This window comes from Chanodichthys erythropterus, chromosome 16, assembly GCF_024489055.1.
Source record: "Chanodichthys erythropterus isolate Z2021 chromosome 16, ASM2448905v1, whole genome shotgun sequence".
Lineage (NCBI taxonomy): Eukaryota > Metazoa > Chordata > Actinopteri > Cypriniformes > Xenocyprididae > Chanodichthys > Chanodichthys erythropterus.
Window position 1 is genome coordinate 34,072,178 of NC_090236.1, and position 27,413 is coordinate 34,099,590.

Below are 27,413 nucleotides of genomic sequence, written 5' to 3' on the forward strand. Positions count from 1 at the left end.
TCAAAATGTACAGTAGTTTTTGATTTGCTTTGTGTATTGTTTCTTCAACATTGTGGGTGATTCTTCTCCAAAATGACTTGGAAATTCTCTTGGATAGGTTGGGATCCTTATACCTGGCTGGGCCTTGATGTTGTAACAAAGTAATGAGAATCAGAGAGGGTTTTTGGTCAAAGCCCATGAAAGTTTAACAGAGGGCCAGGTATCATAGTGTAGTCATGTCAACCCAGGTCTTTCCCGTTGAAAAATGACATGGGGATGGAACATGATGAAAGAGCATAAATTTAGCCATATTTGCCAGACACCTGTACTTGTAACGACCTTTAGAGTGATAAAGAGGTGGAGATATCTTGAGAGGTCTTTTTTTATTTTATTTTTTTTATTTAGCTTATTATTATTTTCATATCACCATTTGTCAAAGAGTGTTAAAGTGTCAGGGAACACATTTGTTCCAGTGTCTTATGGAAACACTCCACACACTTGATACTCTTGGTGGTTATGTGGACGTTTTATTCGAAGCCTTTTTCCTGCAGACCTGTTGCTGTAGGAAACTGGACAAAGTTTTCATGCCTATGCATGATGACACTTAAAATGGACGGAATGAGCATGAGCAAATAATATATTTTAAGCTTAAGAAACAAGATAAGGATACAGCAATACAAAGTTCTGTCATGAAACTCTAGATGGTGCAGGCTAATAGGTCCTTTAACTCAACCTGCTCAACCGTAATCGCGTCGTTATCTATAGGGCACAGCTGTTTGGTTCCTGATATATAGGAGATTTATTCCGCCAAGACCAAACATATCAACATTTTGTTGTCATGACAGAACTATAATTACACTGATAATAGTGTGGTCAACGTAATGTTATTCTTTGAATGTGTAAGATTTACCTTCCTTTCCAAAGAAATTATCTTTATCATCTTTCATAGAACAGTCAAATAAATGTTAAGTCTTAAATTTCCCCGTCTGCGTTGTTTTCTGAGAACTGCACCAACAGGTTTGTCAGGGTGCTGGTCCGTCTTTGCCAAGGTCCCATTGAGTTGGTGGACATTTAAAATCATATGTTTAAAATCATAAGCATAATTCATTAAATTTACCTTTGGATTAGATCCATTCCGAACCTGTTTGTCTACATGGTCACTGATTGATTAGGTTCCTCAGTTCAGGTGTGTTGTCTTAATTATCTTTTTAGTTTCTCCCACTGTTTGCTCTGTGTTTAATTAAAAAATTATCCATAAATAATCTTAAAACATGTGTTCCTCAGTTCATAAATGGCACACGATTTAATATCTCATAAAAACAGACTTGCAAAAGTTTTTACATTTCACCTTTTTTCAACACAAAACAGAGATGTTAGAGCTTGTTGTCGGTGGATCTGTGTATGACTGGATACATGTTACCCGAAGTGCTGCAGTCCCTTACAATGTCACTTTTCATTAAAGTCAGAGCATGTGTTCATCGACTCACTTCTCCACAAGCACTGTAAATACTTACTGGTGACAGAAAGCAAATAATCACACACACACACACCCTCCACGTTTATCCTGGCATCATGTTCTCAGAAGCCTGGTATTTTCGAAGAGGAGGCCTCCAGGAAGACAGGCAGGGTGACCACCGCTTTTAAAAGCTTCCCCATCCACGGACGGGAGGTTTCTCTTTGCTATGAAAGGTACACGAGGCCCCCGTGCTCATGTCCTGTGACGCATGCTGGCCAGCTGGGCAAACAGTCTTCTCGTCCACTTCATAATAAGAAAGGCAAAGCACATCAGTCCCACAAGTAACTTCTGTATGGGCTCTTTATTTGGGTTTTTAGATGGCTGACACTCGCAGCTCGATCTGGGTCACACGTCTCGTGTGAAATCAAACCACTAACATCTTCTCCGCTCAAAATGTCCAAACCACAGGGTCTCCTTCTCTGGAAGGTTCTAGCGTGTTCCAGCGAGCAGGGGAAGTGGGGAAACACTTGTTTTCATAGCACTGGGTCAGAGTCAGGCAGGGCTTTTCAGGGTGAGGGAAATCCTCATGCAAAACAGCATCCAGTGTTCGCGGTGCAGAGGCTTTCCTTAGAAGATGGGCTGTTTTGCTGCTGTTTGTTTTCCCTGCGCAAGCATGGTTGTCTCCAAATGACATATCATTAATCATACTTGATTAGAAACACTTGAAACTAAACACACAAACAGGATGTTCTAAATGGTTTGGTGACCTAAAAACCAGCATGAGAGATCAAAACGTTTTTTTTTAGGTCCTGTAAACTTGTTTGTGCGTACATCTTTATGTGTGTGTGCTAAACAAAGTTTTCTTCTCTTCACAGAGACTATGTTGAGTTTTGTGGATGACATCATGTCGGGGGCCAAATCTCCGTGTGTGATGCTCGGGGACATCCATGATCCCCTCTCATCTATCTCACTGATCATGCGCTGCCTGGAGCCAGACACCACATACATGTGAGTTCCTGCTGCTATGTAACGAACGACACATGACTTTGATTGAGTCTTTTTTTTTTTTTTTTAAAGGGGTGGTTAAATGCGATTTCACTTTTTTAACTTTAGTTAGTGTGTAATGTTGCTGCTTGAGCATAAACAGTATCTGCAAAGTTACAGCACTGAACGTTCAATGCAAACGAGGATATTGTCTTTTAAAGTTAAATGACTACAAACACGACCCGTTTTGGACTACAGCGGGTTGGTGACATCATAAACCCTGCAGAACACGCCCCCGGGAACACGCAAACAAAGTGGGCGGGGCCATGTGGCGCAGCATGTGGAAGCGGAAGAGTTGTGTACACCGGATGCGAGTGGCGCGACCCGTCAAAAGATAATAGAACCCATTATAATCAGTGATATTTTCTACACTGGATGCGGCGCTGAAGACAGCTTCCAGAATCTACACAAGTTCAATGTTGGATGGCTATTACTGAATGCACAAATGCTATTACTGAAAGATGAAGCAGTTCCCACTTTAAAAGCAGAAGCTGCTGTTTATTGGCTTCAAACTGTAAGTACTTTATTGTTTTTACTTTTAAATGTATAGTCCTGTTGCTATTTTTGGTTGCACCAAGGACATATACAAAGAGCAATTCGTTTTTGCTTCGCTAGCCAGTTAGCTAAATTCTACAGACACCAACAAACTTATGTGTTCATAGACAAACAGTTGTTCATTCTATAAATTAAAAGATACCTTTACAAAAATGCGACTACTCAGTCATGTATTCGGCTACAGTAAAGCTTTAATCAGGATAAAACTGTAAATTGAAAGCTAACAAACAGCAGTGACAGCATCTAAACACTTTGACACAAATACAAAATTAAATACCATTCAGAAACGACCTTTAAAAGCCGCGATTGCAGCTTGACCCTCTTTATCTGGGTCTAATTCGGGCTCAATTTGATACAGCAATATAGACGCCATTATTTACATTTTGACTGAACCAACGAATGGGAAGGGGCGTGTCGTTTCCGGACGCTTCAGCGAATCATGATATACTGGGCCAGTAACCAACCCGCTAACCAATCTGAGCACATTGCGTATGTCGGAGGGAGTGGCTTCATAGAAGCAGGAAGTCAAATGAGCCGTTCATATGACAGTGGAAACAGAGGTGTAGAATAAAGATAAAATATATGAAAAATACAGCATTTTTAATGTTTAACTGTGACCCAAGAACACAATCAAGCCTAAAAAAAAAAAAAAAACACTTAACCACCCCTTTAAATAGCAGCATTTCCCCTTTTATAATGAATCAGAGATGAACACTATAATGTTTCCAACACAAATGTGTCATTTTATTTGATTTTTTTATCAAAATGATATTACATTAGCACCTCTACCTTTAAAACCACCTGTCATATTATAATACTTTAAATTGATTTAAATATATATTGCATTTAGGAAAAAAGAAATGAAAGAAACACTACTATGTCCTGACAAATCCTTCATGTCCCCTTTAATTTATATGCATTTTGGAAATAATTATTATTATTAATTATTATTATTATTGATTAAAAACATAAAAAATAATTATTATTACTGTTATTATTTTGAAATTTCATATTGACATATTCTATAACAAAAACAACAATGACAATAATTATGCACCATAATGACATATTCTAAAATAATAATAATAATAATAATAATAATAATAATAAAAATATTAATTAATATTACTATTTCTTATGTCACGACCGGCTCAAAGATGTGACAAATGAAATGGAGAACATAGGTTGTTATGGTTGCAACAAAAAAAAAGATTTATTAATTTATTAAGAGGTATGGGAAAGGTCAGCAGTGTAATTATAGATGTAATTACAGAAATCAAGATGTAATTACATGCAGGTATTTTTTTTTTTTTTTTTTTTTTTTTTTTTTTAAGTATAACGTACAAACATATACAATATGTACACAATAAGTGATTCATTTTAATATTAGTACATAGTAGTTAAAGACACCTAATATAAAGTGGGAGTGTAATAATAAAATATCTAAAATCTAAATAGAAGAGGTCACCTCCAGGCCTTATGTTCACAGTGTTTCTTATGCCAGGTTTCTTCAGCATGGAACACCTGTTTCCTTTGCTTTTGCAAGAGGCATCGTCATTGAGCGCTCAGTGAGAAACAAAACATAGAGGCCCAACTTTTGGCTGGATGATTCACTTGGACTTTGAACTGACGTTGTGTTGCATGTGTCTTCAGTCAGATGAGGGATTTTAATATCTGCGTGAGTCTAAGCAATTATATCCAACTAAGGCTGTGAAAATCCGATAATGATTTGTGTAAAATATGTCTGGAGTACTTCCTACCTATGTAAATTTTCCAATATCAGTAGTTGATTTAGCATATGCTTTTCACTAAATAGTTTGGCTGTCTCAGGTAAGGAGTCCTCTTGGAAAGTATAATTGGCCCAATCATCGTTTTTGTATAAAAGCCGGTGACATCAGCCCAACGTCTTCTCTTGGAAGTGATAATTGCGTGTTGGGCCTCCGTCTGTTTACCCTCCCTTGGATAGTTATGTGACGTATTACATCCTTTTCTCAGGAACAATCATTTTTGTGCCACGGGGAAGAACATGGTCTGCTCGCCCAGTAGGCCCCATTCAATTTGAGCGAGTTTTATATGCTTCAGATACAGCTGGGGAAACATTTCATACTTTGGAATGGTTTTAAAGTGCGTCAAAGGGTGCACTTCAAGGTTATAGCAGAAACAGCAATAGAGAGATTGATGTGTTAAACAGGGCTGTATACACTACGGAAAGGTTTCAGTAAACATGGAAGCTTGTTTCCGCGACTAAATAAAAAATCAAAAAAAGGTAATTGCAACTTTTTCTCACAATTCTGACTTTTTTCTCAGAAATGCAAGATTTAAACTCGCAATTGCGAGTTATAAAGGCAGAATTGCAAGATATATAGTCACAATTCGTACTTTTCTTCTCGCAATTGTGTTTATATAACATACTTCTGAATTTATATCTTTCAAATCATGCAGTTCTGACTTTATAACTCGCAACTGTGAGTTTATATCACACAATTTTGACTTTATTACTTGCAGTTGTGTTTATATAATGCAATTCTTACTTTATAACTCCCAAATGTGAGTTTATATCACGTAATTCTGACTTTATATCATGCAATTCTGACTTTATAACACAATTTTGAATTTATATCATGTAATTATGACTTTATAACTCGCAGTTGTTTATATCACGCAATTCTGAATTTATAATTACCAAATGTGAGTTTATATCACGCAATTCTGACTTTATAACTTGCAATTATAACTTTATAACTCACAATTATGACTTTATATCACAATTCTGAGAAAAAAATGTCAGAATTGTGAGATGTAAACTTGCAATTGCAAGAAAAAAAGAATTGTCACAAAAAGTAACAATATATAATAATACTCAAAGGAAGCTTAAAAATTTAAATCCCAATATAAATTTGATGATCATGATATTGTTGTTAATAATGGGTAGTATGGTTAGTAATAATAACAATAATACATTTATAAATATAAATGATGTAATATATTATATTAATTATATTACATACATATTAAGGACATAGAATTGAGTAACTTCATCCATATGTGTAACATCTGTGTTTGCAGTTTACCTCATTGCAGCATTGCTTGCACTTGTCTGCGTTCATCGAACGTTCATGTGGGTATTCCAACATGTAGGTGCTTGAATTTAAACACCCTGCTACCTTTCCTCCTGATTTCCTGTGCTACATGTCCAGCACATATGTAGGCAGTTAGCCCACATGTGGACATGCAGGGCATGCTGGAGAGATTACACCAGCCCAGCGGGAGGATTGAGTATACTTCTTTTCAAATGTTTTTGATATTTGAACATTGTTCAAAGAAGCACATATTGTCTTTATATTATTTATGGACCTGTTCTGTGTTATTGTCAGGTTCACTTCAGAGTTTTAAGTTTCAAGAAAAACACAGTGGGGTCCAAAAGTCTGAGACCGCTAGTGGAAATGCTTCTGTTTTGCATCATTTTTATTTTTTTATTTTAATCTTTTTATTTTTTTTTTTTTTTAATTCAAAATGATATCAGCAAAATAACCGAATTAAATGAATGTACTATTTTGGTGTATTTTTTCCGCCTAAAATATTCATTTCCCGATTTTCAGTGTGGTCTTAGCAGGGTTTTTATCGTTAACTTAAGCTATTAACTATTAAAAACATTTCTCTTAATTGAAATAAAATAAAATCTACATATTAGTTGAAAAATTAAACAAAAATAAATTTTGCCTTGGCAATAAACTGAAACAAGTTTATGTTTATTAATTAATAGAAACTAAAATAAATTAAAACTAAATAGCAATATTTAAAAAAAAAAAAAACATCACATAACGAAATGACTAAAACATGAACAAAAAGTAAAAAAAAAAAGTATAAATACAAAAGCTAATTCAAAATATTAATAAAACTAAAATAACACTGGGGCTTAGACTACTGTCACCAAAACAGGTGTGTGAAATATAAATATAGTTAATATTAATAATCAAGTGGTTTTAATAAAAAAAAAACTTGTACTTGGAATTTGTCTGAGCACACACACACACACACACACACACACTGCAAACTGTGGACACACACCCAGAGCAGTGGGCAGCCATTTTTGCTCTGCTGCCCAGGGAGCAATTGGGGGTCAGGTGGCTTGCTCAAGGGCACCTCAGTAATTTCGAGACTCAAACCTGCAACTTTCTGGTTACCAGTCTGCCTCTCTAACCATTAGGTCATGACTGCTCGCTTTGATGAGAAAAGACTATAAACAGCCCTCAGAGAGCAGAGGTTCATAAATTAGATTACCTGAAGGACTTTCATCAATAAATCACGGACATAACAGTGGATCACATTTTCCCTAGCTCACTCTCTTCCTGGCACTTTGAGGATCTCACTGCTGTGATACTGCAGGTGGTAGTTGTTTATATCTTCCACTAGATGGGGATGTAGTTCAACTTAATCTTTACAACCTGCCTCTCATAGCCTGCGGCACATATCATCATTGATAGAGTAATTGCAGAGATCTTTTCGGAGTGAGTGGGTACACCACCACAGCTGGTTGCTATTGTTCAAGCTGAGTTGTCTGTACTTATGGGATCCTCAAATCAAAGCCATGAGCCGAAGGTAAACTCATGCTTATGTAATGGGAGTGGTGCAGTCATGCATTTTGATTTTAATAGAGGTATATGCTGTTATATGATTACATAATTCACACACTGAAACAATTTGTTGACTCTGAACTTCAAAAGACTCCTAAAAAGGTAATGGTTCATAATTTCCGAGATCTATTTGGAAGTGTTATTTCCAACCAAATCGGAATAAATCCAAATACACGTATTTATTCATTTAACCTTAACCTTGAGCTTATTTATTTAGATAAATGTTAGCTTATTATTATTAGTAGTAGTAGTACTAGTAGTGATATATTTTAAATGGGAATCATAGCCTTTTGTTTAACAAACATGCTCTGAACATGCTGAACTGATGTTGGAAGATGTGGTTTAGATCTGGGGCCTCATTCATAAAGGAACTGGCGTACGCACGTTTTCAGCCCCGTTTTGTGCGTACGCCAGTTCCTGCGCAAAAGGTGGGATTTATAAAGAAAAACTTGACGGGAAAATGTGCGCACCTGCACGCAAAGTTTGACCCATGCGTACGCACATTCTGGAGACAAAGCGAATTAGCGACACCGATGGTGAGCTGAGGGACTGACGGCAGATGAAGGAAAACCACTTTAAATCCTGATTATGAGTTATAATCATAAATACAGTGCTTGTTCACAATAACAGTTTAAATAAATAAAAGAATGATTTAAATTTGATTGAAAACTCACGTTTTCATTTTGATTTACATTAATATTAGGCTACACTTGCACTAATGGCGAATTACTTTATGCAATCATTACGGAGAAGTTAAAAAAAATAATATGAATTTAGATAGCAGATGTGCTACTTTCGATCAGTTTTCCTGTGACACGCTGTTTTAATGACAGCGAGGAGTGATAGGTGCACAATAATTCCTCTCTAAACTAAACTGCAGATGTTTAGCGAGAACGATGATCAGTGATGCAAACTTAACTTGGATATTATGGAAGACACTGCTGGATTCGGTGGTCAAACGGTCCATTGTCCAGTTTGAATAGGTCCAAGATATCTTACTGTACAACCGAAGATGCACGGAGGTGTTGTCATGTGAAGGATCTTCAAACAATTATCACTGTATTTGAAGGATATAATTTGAGGAAAACAGTAAGATTTGCACATTTCCTTTTTTAAAATACTTTGTCAGTGACGCGCCAAGACAGACAATTACACTATAAATAAGTAGGCCTATGCGTTTCCATTAAAAATAGCCTTTAAACTTCCTAAAAGATATGTTCACCTTATCAGCAAATCTGCATAAATTGAATTCAAATTGTTTTAAATTATTAAAATACTATTTGGCCAGTGGAAATGAATGAATCAACTCTATATTAAAACCTTTATCTGAAGTATTTTATACAATTTTGTTTTAATGGTTATATTTATTCTAAAACATAAAGAGGATATTGGATGATTTTTATCACTGTAGTGTATTGCACAAATTGTATTTATAGTCCATATTTAATATTTTCCAATGTCTTGTACCTTTGACGGTGTTAACCGTGGTGTCACATGGATGGGAACGTGCATGGAAATTATATGCAGATGAGGTTATGCATAGTAAAACTAGGCGTCATAAGCTCCATATATGGTGATTTCGGGGAGGAGCCGGGGTGGAGATGCACGTAAGCACAATCTTCCGCTGACTGGGATTTATAAAGGGATTTATGTGCAGGTTCTGGTGTACGCATAGTTTTATAAATCTGATTTTTTGTGTGTGTGTGTGTGTGTGTGTGTGTGTGTGCGTACGCAGAATCTAGCTTTTGGGCGTACGTACACTTTTAGGGTGAAATCTACGCAAAGTTTTATAAATGAGAACCCTGGCCTGCAACATATATCCCAATCATATTGCGAAAGGCTCAAAGATAAAAACAGGTCAATTGTTTGATGGTCTGCTTTAGTTTTGGTTCACTTTCACATCAACTAGATTGTTTTCTTAACCCTTTTTCCCACCATTATAGTGTTAGTTCACCCAAAAATGAAAATTCTGTCATTAATTACTCATCTTTATGTTATTCCAAAACCATAAGACTTTCGTTCATCTTCGAAACACAAATGAAGATCTTTTTGATGAAATGTGAGAACTTTCTGTCTGTCCACTGAATAAAATAAAAGCCTAAATTCAATCTGTTCATTATATAAAGCGATCATGTTTGAAAATTATTAGTCGCGTAGCTGTCTATGGAGGGACAGAAAGCTCTCAGATCTTCATTTGTGTTCCAAAGATGAACTGAAGTCTTACGGGTTTGGAATGAGGGTGAATAAATGGTCACAGAATTTTCAATTTTGGGACACTTTATTTTGAGGGTCCTCCAACAGACATTCTACTGATTATAAGTAACTTATTCTCAAACTCAAACCCTAACCTAACCTAACAGTCTAGTAGAATGTCTAAAGTGGACTATCACAGAGTGTAACCTAAAAATACTGTATTTCTAAACCAAATTTGAGAATTGAGTAAGTGGCAAATGTCTAATTGTGCAATGGCAGGTTTCGGCTGTGGGCAGTGGACAACACGGGTCGGCGTTCCAGTCCTAGTGAGGTGACGATCAAAACTCCCTGTCCTGCCGTGGATGACGTCAAGGCTCAAGGTAGAGAATTGCTTGCATATTGTAGAATGAACTTAGGGCAATATTCAGAAAATCAAAAGTGATTTGATTTGGATTAATATCCCCTCAGAAATAGCAGACAAGATTTATAACCTGTTCAACGGCTACACCAGCGGGAAGGAACAGCAGACGGCTTACAACACGCTCATGGACCTGGGCTCACCAACCCTCCACCGAGTACTTTACCACTACAACCAGCGCTATGAGAGTTTTGGAGAGTTCACTTGGCGCTGTGAAGATGAACTGGGGCCCAGGTTTGTAAGACGATTCTTAAGCTCTGTTAAATGCTTATAGGCAGCTACCGTTTAAAGAGTTAGTTCACCCAAAAATTACATTTCTGTCATTAATTACTCACCCTCATGTCGTTCCAAACCTGTAAGACCTTCGTTCATCTTCAGAACACAAGATATTTTTTGATGAAATCTGAGAGTTTATTTATATCCCATAGAAAGCAATGAAATTACCACATTTAAGGTCTATAAAAGTAGTAAAGACATTGTTCAAATAGTCAACATGACTACAGTGGTTGAAGACACATTGCAGAGCTTCCGTGTTCTACTTTAGAACGCCGACTCCGTATTGGCCTGCTCCTGCGTCAGAATCACACTCATGCTTTGTGCTGCTCACATGAACAGCATCAGCCAATACTGAGCCGGCGTTCTAACGTAGAAACTGGAAGCTCTGCAATGTGTCTTCAATGTAAACGGTGCAGGATAATGACAGGGTAGAGAAGAATTTGTTGAATAAACTCATTATTTTTGCTTTGTTTTTGTGCACAAAATGTATTCTCGTTGCTTCATAACATTAAGGTTGAACCACTGCAGTCACGTTGACTCTTTCTGTCTTTACTAGTTTTCTGGACTTTGAATGTGGTAATTTTGATGCATTCTATGGGAGATGAAAAACCTCTTGGATTTCATCAAAAATATCTTAATTTGTGTTCTGAAGATGAACGAAGGTCTTACGGGTTTGGAACGACATGAGGGTGAGTAACTTATGACAGAAATTACATTTTTGGGTGAACTAACCCTTTAAGATAGCATTGCAACCATAATGGAACTTCATAAGTAAACAGTTTGGGATGCTCTGACTCTGACACTTGACTTGCAGTTGATTTCAATAGTTTAATGTTAGCATGTCGCTAAGCTAACAACGCAATGCTACACTTAAAAACAAACAAATATTAAATAAAATTATGATTTTTTTTATCTGTTTTTTTAATTTATGTAAATGAAGTTGAATGAATGTTTAAATATTTTAATTAATTATATAAACTATTTAGTAATGAATTATATATATATATATATATATATATATATATATATATATATATATATATATATATATATATATATATATATATATATATAATAGGGGTGTAACGATACATGTATTCCCGTCCTGAACCGCCAAGGTAAGGACGTCATGGTTCAGTGCATGCAGTCAGACGAATACGGTCAGTCACAGGCAATTCACACTCTGATCCATAAGGGGGTGCGCGCGTTAATGCTACTCTATTTTCTACCAGTAAAAAGAGCAGAAGAAGAACAGACGATCAATGCATTGATATGTTTATGTGTTATCTCTCAACCAGTGTTTCAACCGTGGAAAGACATCAATAAGCTTGAGAATAAGATCTCACGTAGCATAACATTTACCTCAGGCAAGTCATTCAGCGTCCACAACATGTTATTTCACTCTTATTTCACACTGATCTCTAGAGGAGAGCATTTCACTAAATATATGCACTATATTAGCTTATATATTCATTATATTTACTTTACCTGTTAGTAATGTCTGAGGTACGTACCGAACTGTCATGTTTGCATACCGTTACACCCCTAATTTATGTTCAACATTTCGCCAATTTTTTTACGTAGTCTTGGATTTATATTTTCATTGAGCTCAGCGCAGTGAGAATGTTAGGGGGACACATTAATTTTTTATTGATTGCAATTAAACCTGATATCTTGTTTCACAAGCTTTTATGTGTTTTTTTATGGTTTTTATTGCTTCTTAAATTACATAGTAAACGCAGATTATTCTATTACAGATTCTAACGTCAGACATGTGATTAGGGTATTTGTGCTAATTAGGTTTAGATTGAATGCAATCAAACTGATTACAGTACATTTAAAGGGATCACTAAGGCATCATGCTGACCACAGAACAGGGTGGTAATCTTTATACACCCTCCAAAACAAACCAAAGACAAATAAGGTCTGGTTTTTAGAATTGCACTGAAACGCTTTCTAAATGTAGCCATGTGTTCGATATAAAACTTGAACGCTTCCTCGCTGATGCACAGTAGGCAGGTGAATTTAATTAAGGCCATTTGGACAAGGGTACCTGAGGCCTTAGTTCAAATTAAAAGGTTGTATTTAATCGTCTCCATGTTGCAAGGTTTTCCTTTCTTGCTCCCAAGTTACTGCACTAAAACACACTTGAATCAAACTCTATCCCACCTAGTGTGATTGATGAGGGTTAACTGCTGTGAGGACTTCAATAGTGCTGCTTTCAAACCAAGATCATTGATTCATGGTAGTTTAATCAAATTCAGGCCTAAGATATATATATATATATATATTTTTTTTTTTTCAGTCATACAGTACCTGAGGAGTAGTTTGGAAACTTAGCATGTTCCAGTTTGCTCCTGCCTTAGGGTGAACTACAGATGACAGACATTCAAAAGTAGCTGTTTATCCTGATGAAATTGCGATTAAAAAATAAATAAATAAATGTAGTTCCATTTTAGCACACTCAAATATACTTAAAGGGATAGTTCACCCAAAAATGAAAATTTGATGTTTATCTGCTTACCCCCAGCGCATCCAAGATGTAAATAAAACTTGCATAGACAAGTCCAAATTAAACCCTGCGGCTCGTGACGGCACATTGATGTCCTAAGACACAAAACGATCGGATAAACCGAACAGTATTTATATCTTTTTTACCTCTAATACACCACTATATCCAACTGCGTTCAGCACTCGTTTAGTGAGGTCTGATCGCGCTCTGAGAATGGAAGTAATGTCTAGCACTCACTGAAGTATATGCGCGAGACATCACTGCCGCTGTCAGAGCGCGATCAGATCTCACTAAGCGAATGCTGAACGCAGTTGGAAATAGTGGTGTATTAGAGGTAAAACATGATATAAATACTGTTCGGTTTCTCGCACAAACCGATCGTTTCGTGTCTTAGGACATCAATGTGTCGTCACGAGCCGCAGGGTTTAATTTGGATTTGTCTATGCAAGTTTTATTTAGTCTTACAGTAGAAGTTCCCATCCACTAGCATTATTTGACGGACAGAAGGCAACGGTTTTAACGGAGTTAAAAATCATCATTTGTGTTCTACTGAAGAAACAAAGTCACTTACATCTTGGATGCGCTGGGGGTAAGCAGATAAACATCAAATGTTCATTTTTGGGTGAACTATCCCTTTAAGTATATCTTTAGTTGGACCTCAGCACTACTTCCAACACAATTTAAATACTAAATTAGTTGTTCCAATTTAGCAGACTTTAAGTATACCAGTTTAGTATACCAAAAGTAAAAGTACAGGGTATTTTTATTTAGCACACAAATATTTAAATGTATTTCTACTATACTTAGCACAAAATAAATGTATTTAAAACACATTTTAGGATTTTTTTTTTTTTTTTTTTTTTTTTTTTAACTAGATAAGTTATCATTTATAATTAACCTTTCCATAAGGAGGACCCTATGAGTGCTAAAGGGTTAATTCTATCAGTGGCCATCTTTGAGATTTGAGAACTTTGATGAACTTAAATTATAGCAGGTCAATTAGTATTAATTGACCCCCTAAAGCTGTCTCCTACGACAAATGCATCAAGATAACTCAAAAACAACATTCATTCATATGAATTTATCCAGATATTTGCACAATGACTGGAGCGTGTGATCATGCCCCTGTGATCGACCCAGTTCCATGAAACATTGCGCAAGTTTTTAGACTTCAGATAAGCCGTTCAAGTGGAGGTCTGGGGAGATGGGCCATTATCTCCACAGCCTCTGCCTTCTAAACAACTCGTATGCGTCATTTCCAATCTCATTACGTCCATACGGCATTTTTTAAGGCATAGGATAGGAAGGAAGTATAAACAAAGAGAATTAGTTTCTAAGTCTTCCATACCAAAGGAATGCGGTTCACTGGGGTTTCCTCATTTAAATTCAATTTTCATCAACTAGACATAATACGAGATAATTGTCACTAAACTGATCCCACTCGGCATATAAACAAAATGGATTAAAAAAAAAAACAAAAGCAAAAAAACTGAATATTTATTACAGTATGTTTTCTTTCTTTTTGAGATATCATACAGGTCGTCTTGTGACTCACTCTTAATTGCTGGGACTGACTCAGGCTCTAATTGGTGGAATTCAGTGCGTCCGGTCAAAGTTTTTCCTTGTTTTTGTTGGAGATTAATGCTATACAGTTACAATATGGAGCGCTGTCACTCTCTCATGAGTAATAATAAGGCTATTTCAAATAGATGTTATGGAAGATGGGCCGGTGTGTTACTGCGGGTGTCGGTGGAATGCAGCCGATTGTTTTCTCCCAGACTAGTGCAAGAGATTTCAGAAAGCAAGAGTGAGAGAGAGGCACTGGCAGAGGCCAAGAGGTTGAAAACGTACCTTGGAAATTAGAGGCCATTTTCCACTTCCATACATGCTGGGATTTATGGTGACAACCGTTGCTATTTGGAGACCAAAACGGACTTTTTTGAAAAATTAAAGGATAACAAACCACAGGGTTTTGTTTTAAGCAAATAAACATCCAAATTCCTACAACCACTGAAATGTGGCAAGATATTAAAAACACAAATACATTCAAAAGAATGATATAAATGACAGCATCTCGAAAGCAGATGGGAATATTTTTTATTTAATATGCTAGTGATTTCTGACATCATTAAAATTCCATTATTATATGTTGTGAATTAAGTGGAATCCAAAGTAAATAATGGTTTTATACTTCAGTTTTGTTATGTTAAACCTCAATGCATCGCAGAAAACCATCGGTCGGAACACAGTGTTAATCGATTTAAGCCACATTTTAATTGTGAACACGTAAAAATGCTACCCCAAAGCCTGGTTGGTCCACACAGATTTGGTTTTCGGTATTTATACAGTAGAGTGTTGAGCTTCTGGTTTGGCAGGAGTTTGAAGTGAAGCTATGGCTTAGGAATGAAGCGTTCTTTCCATACTCTTGGTATCGCATTTCAGCTTTTTGTCTTTTGCGAAGGATATTGGCGCTTCACCGCATTCACACATTCTCATTAAATGTCCTCTCAAGTCACTGTCGCTAATAGAATTCACAGGTACTTAACCTTAACTGCTGCTCACCTAATCGGTCCTGTTACCTCAGAAGATTCTTGGCGGGAAATTGTTCATTTTTAAAGGCTTTGCCATTAGAGTTTATTATAAAACACCACAGACTTGATTTATGATCAATCGCCTCAGTCCAGATTTTGAAGAGCGTCGTTTAAGGGGTGCAGACAGAAGACCTGTGTTTTAGCTGAATATGGCCATCGCCTGCAGTTTATATTTATTATATTGGAGTCTCCCATCAATCTTCCAGTCTCATGCTCTGGAGCAGCTTGTGAGGTGGGCATTCTCAGAATGGATAAACGGAATGGAATGCTCAATGTTTAAACCACTGAAGGAAGAAAAATGTCAAGCCAGTGTCAAGAGCATTGCGTAACAGCAATATTATAAAAACTATGTGGTATGAATATCACAATGACTGTTAGCAGAAATTACTAACTTGCACATCACTTGCGGAACAAGGAATGAGCTGTGTGCATCCGAGACGAAAATAAAACAGATATTACAGTAATGGGATCAAATTCGAAATGAAAAGTATATTTTACTGAGCAATTGTTGACTAATCATCCAAAAGATAACAAATAAATTAATATATTTCAAAGAAAAAATACTCAATAAAACTTAAAATTGTCAAATATTATTACTCTTATCTAAACTATTTTCTATATTAATATATTTTAAAATGCAATTTCTTCCATTGATGGCAAAGCTGAATTTTCAGCAGTATTCAGTCACTTGATCCTTCAGAAATCATTTTAATATGCTGATTTGTTGCTCAAGAAACATTTCTTATTATTGATGTTTAATTTTGTGCAAAATTATATATATATATATATATATATATATATTTTTTTTTTTTTTTTTTTTTTTTTTTTTGAATAAAAAGTTAAAATAACAGCATTCATATCACATAAAAATATTTTTTAACATGCGCCTTTCAAGTAACTTTTGATCAATTTAATGCATCTTTGCATCTAAATATAGCTGCAAGCAGCAATTAAGGGGTGAAGCACAAAAAAACAAAACAAAAAACAGGATGAGTTATGCAAGAATGGCTGGAAGCATCAGACCATCTGCAATGAGTAATTAAAGATATTTTATTTGATTTTAGTCAAAATGGTTGAAAAATCTTAAATACCATGGGTGTATTCGAATCATCTTGAGACAAGGAATCAGAGTAAAAAAGCCCGGTTTAAAAGTTATTAGCATAAATGTAAATATAATTTTGGATAGTTGGTGGTGCTAGAGGGTTTCAGTTAGAGTCTCCAAAATTGCTCTGATCCATATTCAGACTGTCCTCTATCTGTGTGCCAAATTTCATAATTTTCCTGCAAAAGGTGCTATGGGCTGCCATAGACTTCATGAGCGGAAAAAGAGAAAAGAATAAGAAAACTTGCGGATACAATAGGTGTGGTGCCCCTCATAAAAATAACAAAGAGACAGTATAGTTGCTTGAAATGTGTTCCATATGCATTTAACCTTTTTAAAGAATTTTAAAGAAAATCTGTATCTATATTAACTTATATTGCTAACTAAATATCATCTTTGTGTTTGCTACTGCAGGAAAGCAGGATTGATCCTGTCTCAGCTGGATGAACTCAGCGGTTGGTGCCGGGGTCTCCTCCAGGAACCAAAAATTGGCTTGCGCAGAGCATCTCTCAAGTATCTGTCTTGTCGTTATACAGATACCAAAGCATTCGGGCTCAGTTGGGTGAATCTCGGCCAAGACTTACGTAAGGCCTGTGAAGATCAGATGCTCTCCGTTATGTACAATGATTATGGAGAACCAAAGGAACTTTAAACAATTTGGACAAGAGGACTAGTCAGGGGTTGTACCTAAACACGGCCTCCCCTTTAGGGCTTCTCTCTAGAGAATCTGCTCCATCAGTTTTAACATTAATTGGTCATTTAATTATGAAGAAGAAAATATTTTGTGGGAACATGAGCAGTTCATTCTGATTTTTCAAGAAGCATTCTAGTGATTTGGGCTGGAACATACAAATGTACAGTGTACAGTCAAAGGAAGGTTGCATTAAAGTGTCATTTAGAACTAGTGGTGTATTTTGTCAAATAGTGCATACACCAGCTTGTATAGGTAGGACTTTTTCACAAGAACTAAAACTGTATCTTCTCAATGTGCTGAAAATGTCTGTCTCTGTAGTGCATATAGGTATGGAAAGAGCTATAGCAAATGTAAATGTTAATTAATTATTAAATATATTACTAATGTGCTGAATGTAGTATTCAAACCAAGGTATGCGAGGTCAAGAAACTGTACAGAAGTTTTTTAAAGTATAAGCAGTATTATGAAAATAATCATTTTAAAGTTGTGTACAATAACATGTCTTGTTTATGTTTGATTTCCTATTCCAAATAAAAGTGCCCAAATTAAATTTGATGATTATTTAATTCTTCAACTGAAATTTGAACAAAAACGGAGTTACACAGTGGGATTTAAAGGGTTAATTCACCCAAAAATGACAATTCTGTCATTAATTACTCTCCCTCATGTTGTTCCACACCTGTAAGACCTTCGTTCATTTTCTGAACACAAATTAAGATATTTTTGATAAAATCCGATGGCTCAGTGAGGCCTGCATTGAGGGTAAGATAATAAACACTTTCAGATGCCCAGAAAGCTACTAAAGACGTATTTAAAACAGTTCATGTGACTACAGTGGTTCAACCTTAATGTTATGAAGCGACGAGAATACTTTTGTGTGCCAAAAAAACGAAATAATGACTTTCTTCAACAATATCTAGTGATGGACGATTTCAAAACACTGCTTCATGAAGCTTTATGCTGCGTTCACACCGAACGCGCCTGGGGCGTCTGATTTACATGTTAAGTCAATGTAAACACGCATCTAGATGTCCTGCGGCGGGAATCAAGCATCTAGCGCGGCGCAAATCGGCCATTGACGCGTGATTCGTGGCGCGTTAACCAATCAGGGACTCTGCTTTGGTAGTAACGTGTTTATGATGTAATCAGTGGTGGAGAAGAGAACAAAGATGTCGCTGTGTGTGGCCACCCTGAGCTCTATGATGTGTCATTATATTTTTACAGGAATAAAAAGGACCTTGCCTGAAAGGGAATAAGCGAAGAAATCGGACAATCTGGTTAGTTGTAAAACTTTTTGCATGATTTTAGCCGTTGATACTAGCCCACCTTCTAGCTAGCGAAAGTCGGCCGGCATAACCGAGTTAAATTGCCGCTACAGGTTTCCAACTGACGAGATTATGTTTATTCAGAGGATCTGTGCAGAAAGAGATGAAAGCCCCTCCCATGACGCGAATTCGCGTCTGAAAACACTTTGTTTAGAATTGAGCGAATTTTATGCGCGTCTGAAGTGTCTGACTTCAAAATGTTCAAGCGTCCAACTAGACGCGTCTGGTGCGAATTTGACGCCCCAGACGCGTTTGGTGTGAACGCAGCATTACGAATATTTTGTTTTGAATCAGTGGTTTGGTGCATGTATCAAACTGCCAAAGTCACGCCCCCCAGTGGTGAACCATTGAAATTTTGAAATACTTATGATGTAAGGAACCCTCATTTACTGAAATCACATGACTTTGGCAGTTTCATAGTTTGAAAGTGTTAATGATCTTACTCTCAATGAAGGCCTCACTGAGCGATCGGATTTGATCAAAAATATCTTAATTTGTGTTCCAAAGATGAACGAAGGTCTAACAGGTGTGGAACGACATGAGGGTGAGTAAAATTAATTCAAACTAATTTCACAAAACCTCTGACTCTTATGGCAAAATCAAACAAAGCTTTCAGATCATACACACATTAAACAATATATAAACACTACAGATCATTCATTAGACACTACATTCAAAAATGGAAAACACAACATCCAGAACATGAGGTTACAGAAAAAAAAAGTATATTGTAACACAGTAAACACATTTTGCCATTACATAAAATGTATAGAAATCACAAGTAATGTGAATTTAAAGTATACTGTATGTACTGCAAGTACAGTATTATATTCAATATTATATAGTATTGAATGTCTGTATATACAGTACTTACATACTGCAAACATACAGCAGTCTAAATGCAAATGACTAAAAGGTCAAAGAAAACTCTACATGAAAAGCATGATACAGTACACACACACACACACACACACACACACAAAAACAAAGTTCAGAGTCAGTGAGAGATTCATTCTGCTTCAGCATCACGTCTTCATGTTGGGTCCGGCCTAAATCAAGTCAAGTCACCTTTATTTCAATTGCAATTTATACTACACAGATACTAGTCTAGTCTAGTCTAGTATAGTATAGTCAAAGCAGCTTTACAGTGATAATGCAAAGAGGGTTCATTTTGGCTCTAAAAGAAAATAGTGTCATTGTTCAGCTGAAGTCATTTCAGTGTTGATTCACTTACATTGTAAAGACCATCAATTATTATGTAAATTACTGTATAAAATTCCTCTATAAATCAGTTCTGCAGAAAACAGTGATGTCATCAATGTCAGATCAGTAATATTGTTGAATATTATTGAATATTGTCGAGGACATTTTCCACATCACAGGCAATGTCGTCTCTTGCCAGGCAAAGCGAAAAACCTGTGCCGGATCCAGCCTTGACAGCCTTGTCTCCACACGCCTTGCTCTTTCTCCTCATCATCCTCTTACACATACACTTCCTGCTCTACTTTTCAGATTGTTTCCATCTATTGTTGGTATCATCATTCAGCACCTGCGTCACCTGTGCACTCTGAACTGACCTATATTTTATACAGTTGATTTGATCACATCATTAGACATAAGTGTGAATAATTTTGAGTCATTGTGTTTAAAGGATGACAACTGTGTTGTAGTTGTGATTAACTTTTGCCACATGTATTTACCATTTTGCAACACAGTGCAAAATGTGTTTTAGTGAGTAAGAATGTGTTTAGAGTTTTGCAAAAAGAGTGGATGAGATTTGCAAACAGTGTTTTAACTACCTAAACTTGTTTAAGGTTTAGCCTACAAAGTGACTGATTCGACAAATGGGTTTAGGCCACTGAGCATTGGGTTCAGAGAATGGGGTTTAGTGTTTTAGCAATTGTGAAATACTGTAAATGACAGAATTTTCATTTTTGGGTGAACCAACCCTTTAAGAGGACAAAATCGGTAGAGAAGTCCGGCATAACAGAGAGAAGTCTGTGAAATCACATCAAAATGAAATGCACAGATGCACAGATTTTCTTTACTATTTCATATCCTTATATTATTAATTTGTTATACTTTAATATATTTAATTTTCGACTTAATATTCTTGATTTCATATTGTATTTCAGTCTCCATTTTGCACCATTTGATAGTTAAAATAATTTTAATCTTAAATTAAATCTTGATATTTAAATAAAAAGAAAATATCGTGCACAATAATAGACAATGGACTTTTAAAATCCCACCAAACTTGTCTTTAATAGTGTGTATTTGTACTTTATTGATATGACAGTGATACTAGACTTGAAGAGAATGAAGAGCATACAAAAATAGTATCATATATTTCCATTACAATTGCTATAAATGAACCTTCTTTTCCCAAAGCACGCATGCATTTCACAGGTTTTGCATGTACATGTACAGGGTATAAAATAAGGATGAGGAGGGGAAAAAATCCAGAATTCTGAATGAACTGACAGTCTGAGATAAACACTTGTTTATATACCAGTATTAATGACATATAGGTGTTAAGAAAATGGCTCACAACAAGCAAAGAGCTATTTGTATAAAATGTCAGCTACGCGTGAAACAATTGTGGTCTGCTCGATGGTGTACGTAAATGATCGTGGGCTAAAATATTGGTCATATCTACATCTACATCTATGTTAGAGATTCTGAAAATATATTAGGTATTATTTTATAGATTAGTGTTGAAGAGGGTTGTTTTTATGCAATGCTATGGTTTGAATTACTGCCTTTGATCAGCCTCTCCTCTCATGTGGAGCGAGGAACAACATTCAGGTTACTGATGTTTTCTTTTCAAGCCGGTCTGAGAGCTGTCTACGCGCTCTCCGCCTCACCATCATTCACAGCGGTCCTGGCTCCTTTCGCTTGGCTATGTCCTTGTTCTCTTCGGCTTCGGGGTCACGGCAGGTGCACTCATCGTGATCGCAGTCCACCCCGAACTGAATGACCTGTCAATCAAACGGACACACTTTTACAAACAGCGTCCAAAAAATATTCGGCCACAAACATCTGATACGGTATGTGGCAGCCACACGCAGTCTTTGAACGAGAGATCAAAGTGTGGCTCGGGTAATTCGGCTCGAAAATACATCGCAGTAGATCAAAACAATGAACAATACCTTTTTCCAGATGTGTGATCGATATCAACTGTTGACTAAATTACTCAAAATGACCAATAGAATAACAGTCTATTGAATAAATATGTACAAAAACTTGGGGAATGGCCTGTTCGGGTGTTTATTTTCATAGCTAGAAAGTTATAAGGATTGGGGTTTTTACACTAGAAGGATTGCTAGGATTGATTAGGACATTCAGTGCTGCAGGGAATGAAAAAGAGAAAGAAAGCCCGACTGTGAGCAGATGAGTAAAGGAGGTGAACACATGTTAAGAATCAACAGGAGGAGGTTCTCGTCCAGGATTCGTGCCATCACCACAGGTTACAAAATAAACCCAAATTCCCAGCTAAGCGGCCTACTGCAGGAAAAGTAAATATGAAACTAGAGGATAAGGGACGATTTCACCTGATGTTTACGGGATGCAATTGTCCAATTGAGAGTAATCACTATGATGCATTTCTTTGGAACGCTGAAGTTTAGATTTAGTTTCACGCTAAATAATCAAAATGATTATTAATGGGTTTTAAATGGGACCTATTATGTCCCTTTCCACAAGACGTAATATAAGTCTTAGGTGTCCCCAGAATGTGTCTGTCAAGTTTTAGCTGAAAATACAGAGAAATACAGTAGAAGGAAAAACATGCTGTTTTTGTGCATGTGTCTTTAAAGGGTTAGTTCACCCAAAAATCAAAATTCTGTCATTAATTACTCACCCTCATGTCGTTCTACACCCCTAAGACCTTCGTTCATCTTCACACAAATTTTTTTTTTTTTTTTTTATAAAATCCGATGGCTCAATGAGGCCTGCGTTGACAGCAAGATAATTAACACTGTCAATAATTACAAATTTTAATCTAATTAGTTACATTCTCTGTGATTAATTAATCTAAATTAATCGCATACATAATTTTTGCTGTGAAAGTATTAAATATTTCAATTCAAATGAATCAATGCAGGGTTTCCTGGGTCAAAAATGGTCTTTGGTGGTGACAGACATGGTCATCCACACAAACGGTAAAAAGTGCCCTACCCACGTGATCTGCGAGCCCGATACTGACAATAAAGTACCCGTCACTCTCACTGTAATTCTTTCTCGCCCTCTTATCAAAAAAAAAACAAAAAAAAGTGATTTTATAGCTTTGTAAGAGAAGATGCTTTTTTGCTAAACCTGAAAAGAATTAAAAAGTAGCATTTAGAAGTTATATTAACTAATAATATAATTTTCTACCATATACAATTGAATGCACCTAGCTAACAACAACTTGCTTTGTTCTGGTTTCACCTCACTCCAGTCTAAACTAACTGATTTTATAGGAAGGCATAATTTACTACACATTGACATTTAAATAACCTGAAAATATTGTGGATTATTAGGGCTAATTTTACTAACCACTCTTGCTAAATGGGGTAAGCACACTTATGTTCTCATTTAGAGTTGTTCGAGTAAATGATTCATTAAAATGAATCTGTTCAAATGAGTCATTAGGTCGCGAATCGGACATTAGCGGACGTTGACGCATCGCGTGCAAATCGCGACTGTCATTAGGACAATTCGCAAAAGATTTGTCTACACAGAAAACACTTCACCACTGGATAGGATTTTCTATTTGTTTACTGAAAGTGTGGTTTATGTCAGCTGCACGTGCAGGGCGCCTGTCAGAGAAGATGAGGTGACCTTCTTTTGAGCACTATTCACACCCAGCGGTTATTCAGGAAAAACATTCTCCGAATGCGCCTCGTGAAACATGGATTCGTCTCACGAACTTTTAGCATTGTGTCAGCTGATTTAGATTATTATGTGTGAGGTAGAGAGAGTGCAAAGACCGTGCTTACTTTGTTTGAAGAAGAAGAGAGCTCGCACGCATGAGGGAGGAGCTCTGCTCGTTCTGTCCGTCAGCGCAGCAGTCGTCTTCCTCCTTCATTTTCAAAGGTCAATACGGAATGAATTAATCTGCGTTATTTTTTTTAACGCGTTATTTTTTCTCAGATTAATTAATCGAAATTAACGCGTTATTTTGACAGCCCTAGTTAATTATCTTGTTGTCAATGCAGGCCTCACTGAGCCATCAGATTTCATCAAAAATATCTTCATCTGTGTTCTGCATATGCAAATATTGGGGGCGTACATATTAATGATCCTGACTGTTACGTAACAGTCGGTGTTATGTTGAGATTCGCCTGTTCTTCGGGGGTCTTTTAATGAGATTTACATAAGGAGGAGGAAACAGTGGAGTTTGAAACTCAATGTATGTCTTTTCCATGTACTGAACTCTTGTTATTTAACTATGCCGAGGTAAATTCAATTTTTGATTCTAGGGCACCTTTAATAAGGATACATTTATTACTTGAATGCTGCTGTTAAATGCTTTGGTGAGGAGATAAACATTGCAGACTGTGTACAGCTCACTCAAGGTGGGTTCTATGCTAATAGGGCAGAGTCTGTCAGCAGTCATGGGTGGGGCTTGTGCAATGTGATGTCACATTGCATAGAAACCGCAAACGGCTTATTCTGAGACACTGCTTATGATTTATGGGGATTAAACAAAAGAGTGGGTGAATTTTTACCATTATGGGGTGGTTGTGTACACACACTGCTGACACATTTATGTTCACATAATAGGTCCCCTTTAAAGGATTAGTTCACTTTCAAAGTAAAATGTCCTGATAATTTACTCACCCCCATGTCATCCAAGATGTTCATGTCTTTCTTTTTTCATTTGAAATGAAATTAAGGTTTTTGATTAAAACATTCCAGGATTTTTTCCATATAGTGGACTTCAGTGGAGCCCAAACGGTTGAAGGTCAAAATTACAGTTATAAGAGTCTTATCTAGAGAAACCATCGCCCATTTTCTAAAAAAAAATAAAAATAAAATACATTTTATACGTTTTAACCATAAATGCTCATCTTGAACTAGCTCTCTTCTTCTTCTCTATTAGAATTCCAGCAGTGTAGACATTGCTAAGTGTATTACTGCCCTCCACAGGTTAAAGTTTGAACTAAATTGTCATACACAACATGCTAGTGCAAGTATATTAGTTCAATTAGTTCAAACTTTAACCTGTGGAGGGCAGTAATACACTTAGCAGTGTCTGGAATTCAAATAGAGAAGAAGAAGAAGAGAGCTAGTTCAGGATGAGTATTTATTGTTAAAACTTATATACATTTTTTTTTTTTTTTTGGAAAATGAGTGATGGTTTCTCTAGATAAGACCCTTATTCCTCGTCTGGGATCGTGTAGAACGTTTTGAAGCTGCACTGAAACTGTAATTTTGACCTTCAACCGTTTGGGGTCCATTGAAGTCCACTATATGGAGAAAAATCCTGGAATATTTTCATCAAAAACCTTAATTTCTTTTCGACTGAAGAAAGAAGGACATGAACATATTGGATGGCAAGGGGGTGAGGAAATTATCAGGAAATTTTAAGTTGAAAGTGAACTAATCCTTTAAAATACCCAAATATTTGCTTTCAGATCACCCACACAAAATAGAGCAATGCAGAGTATTTGTGCATATCATTTTGTTTCCTGTGCATGTGGAAGGTATTTGGATGCTAGAAAAGCAGCCACAGAAGGAGGGATGAGAGGAATTTGTTCTTTATTGTCCAACCTTCTTTCTGGCTGTCATCCTAGACGCTCTTAAACCAGACTGCCCCACCAACGTACTCGGACTTTTCCATGGCCTGCGTAAACAGAAGCATGGCAGCTCCGGCGGACCTACAGTGGCAGGATGCTGTTCCTCACGGTTTATTTCACTTTCTCAGAAGCTGCTTGTTTTATAGTTGCCCGTGACCGCTGACACCTGGCCCTCTGCTAATAAAAGCTGCTCTATCCAGTCATTTATTTATGACAGACACTTTCCTCCGAGCTCATTCTCTCTATGGGAGAACACGCCACCTGAGTGTCTAATGATGTGGGCGATGTTCATGGAAAGGGCTGACAATATGAGACAGGCACTCTGGGAGAGGGATAAGAAAATGACTATGCTGCATAGGATGAATGAGGATGAGAGGAATGGCCTTTCAGATGAGCTTTAAAGGGTTTGATTTACCTTTTTAGATGAGAGAGTGGATGGACAGCAGTCTCCTCCATCATATTGGCAGTATGCACGGTTATTGATTGTGTCGCACCATCCATCTCCTCCGAACGGCTGCAAAAAAAAGTGTATTTAAAGGGTTAGTTCACCCAAAAATAAAAATTCTCTCATTAATTATTCACCCTCATGTCGTTTCACACCCGTAAGACTTTATATTATTATAAAGCATATTTTTGATGAAATCTGAGAGCTGTCTGACTTGTCCATAGACAGCTATTTAACCACCACTTTCAAGGTCCAGAAAAGTACTAAAGACATTGTTAAAATAATCCACGTGACCGCAGTAGTTCAACCTTAATTTCATGAAGCGAAGAGAATACTTTTTTTTGTTTTGCAAAAACAAAACAAAAATAACGACTTTATTCAACAAATTCATCACTCCCATCATTCTCTTGCGCTGTTTACATCCAGCGCTTCCAGGTTCTACGTCAGAATGCCGACTCATTCATTTTATGAAGCGATAAGAATACTTTTTGTGTGCATAAAAAAAATCTAAATAAATAAATAAATAAAATCTTTATTTTTTATTTATTTAACAATATCTTCCCTTCTGTGTCATTCTCCTGTGCTGTTTACGTCCAGCGCTTCCAGGTTCTACGTCAGAAGGGCGACTCATTATTGGCCGGCTTCTGCATCAGCATCCTCGCATGTGTTGTGCTGCTCACGTGAACAGCGTCGGCCAATTCTGTTGTTGAATAAAGTCGTTATTTTTGTTTCATTTTTGAGCACAAAAAGTATTCTCATCGCTTCATTAAAACAGTCAACGTGACTACAGTGGTTCAACCTTAATGTTATGATGTCTTTAATACCTTTCTGCACCTTGAAAGTGTTGGTTTGCTGTCTATGGACGAGTCAAATACCTCTCGGATTTCATCAAAAATATCTTAATTTGTGTTTCGAAGATGAGTGAAGGTCTTACGGGTGTGGAACGACATGAGGGTGAGTAATTAATGACATTATTTCATTTCATTTTTGGGTGAACTAACACTTTAATGTATTGAAATCTCATTTAACATTTGGTTGAGTAGTACCTAAGTAATGTGTGTTTAGAACATTTACATTTCCAAAGAACATCTTTGTTTTGTTTGTATTATTAAATTAGTTTTCATGTTAATACATTTTAATACATTTACACATGTTTATGCATGCACAATATATTTGTTTCAATTCGTTTATCAGATTATATTAGAAATTTATTTATCAGTATTGAACGATATTGGATATTTAATTGTGAATGCTCATATCTTGTTTTTTGTTGTTGTTGTTTTTTTACATTTAAATAATCTTTGCCATCATCTAACACTCGCTCAATCTTTAAAAATCCTAATAATTATAATAAGTACTTTACAATAAGATTTCATTTGTTAATATTTACAAATTAAAAGTTAA

General features: G+C 36.3%; 2 protein-coding genes across 2 annotated transcripts in view; one reads left to right on the forward strand and one right to left on the reverse strand.

The window, feature by feature from the left end:
- Positions 1 to 17,412, forward strand: part of astn1 (astrotactin 1) — a 282,848-nt gene extending 265,436 nt beyond the window's left edge. Inside the window, exons 21-24 of the mRNA XM_067364076.1 lie at positions 2,311 to 2,443; positions 10,141 to 10,241; positions 10,330 to 10,513; positions 17,175 to 17,412. Coding sequence (XP_067220177.1) covers positions 2,311 to 2,443; positions 10,141 to 10,241; positions 10,330 to 10,513; positions 17,175 to 17,412 — 656 coding nt within the window. The remainder of the gene's footprint in view (positions 1 to 2,310; positions 2,444 to 10,140; positions 10,242 to 10,329; positions 10,514 to 17,174) is intronic.
- Positions 17,413 to 21,512: 4,100 nt separating this feature from the next.
- pappa2 (pappalysin 2) overlaps positions 21,513 to 27,413 on the reverse strand; it is a 72,288-nt gene continuing 66,387 nt past the window's right edge. The window contains exons 22-23 of the mRNA XM_067363316.1: positions 25,980 to 26,078; positions 21,513 to 21,760 (exon numbers count right to left, since the gene is read on the reverse strand). Of these exons, the coding sequence (XP_067219417.1) occupies positions 21,653 to 21,760; positions 25,980 to 26,078 (207 nt within the window). The 3' untranslated portion in view covers positions 21,513 to 21,652. The remainder of the gene's footprint in view (positions 21,761 to 25,979; positions 26,079 to 27,413) is intronic.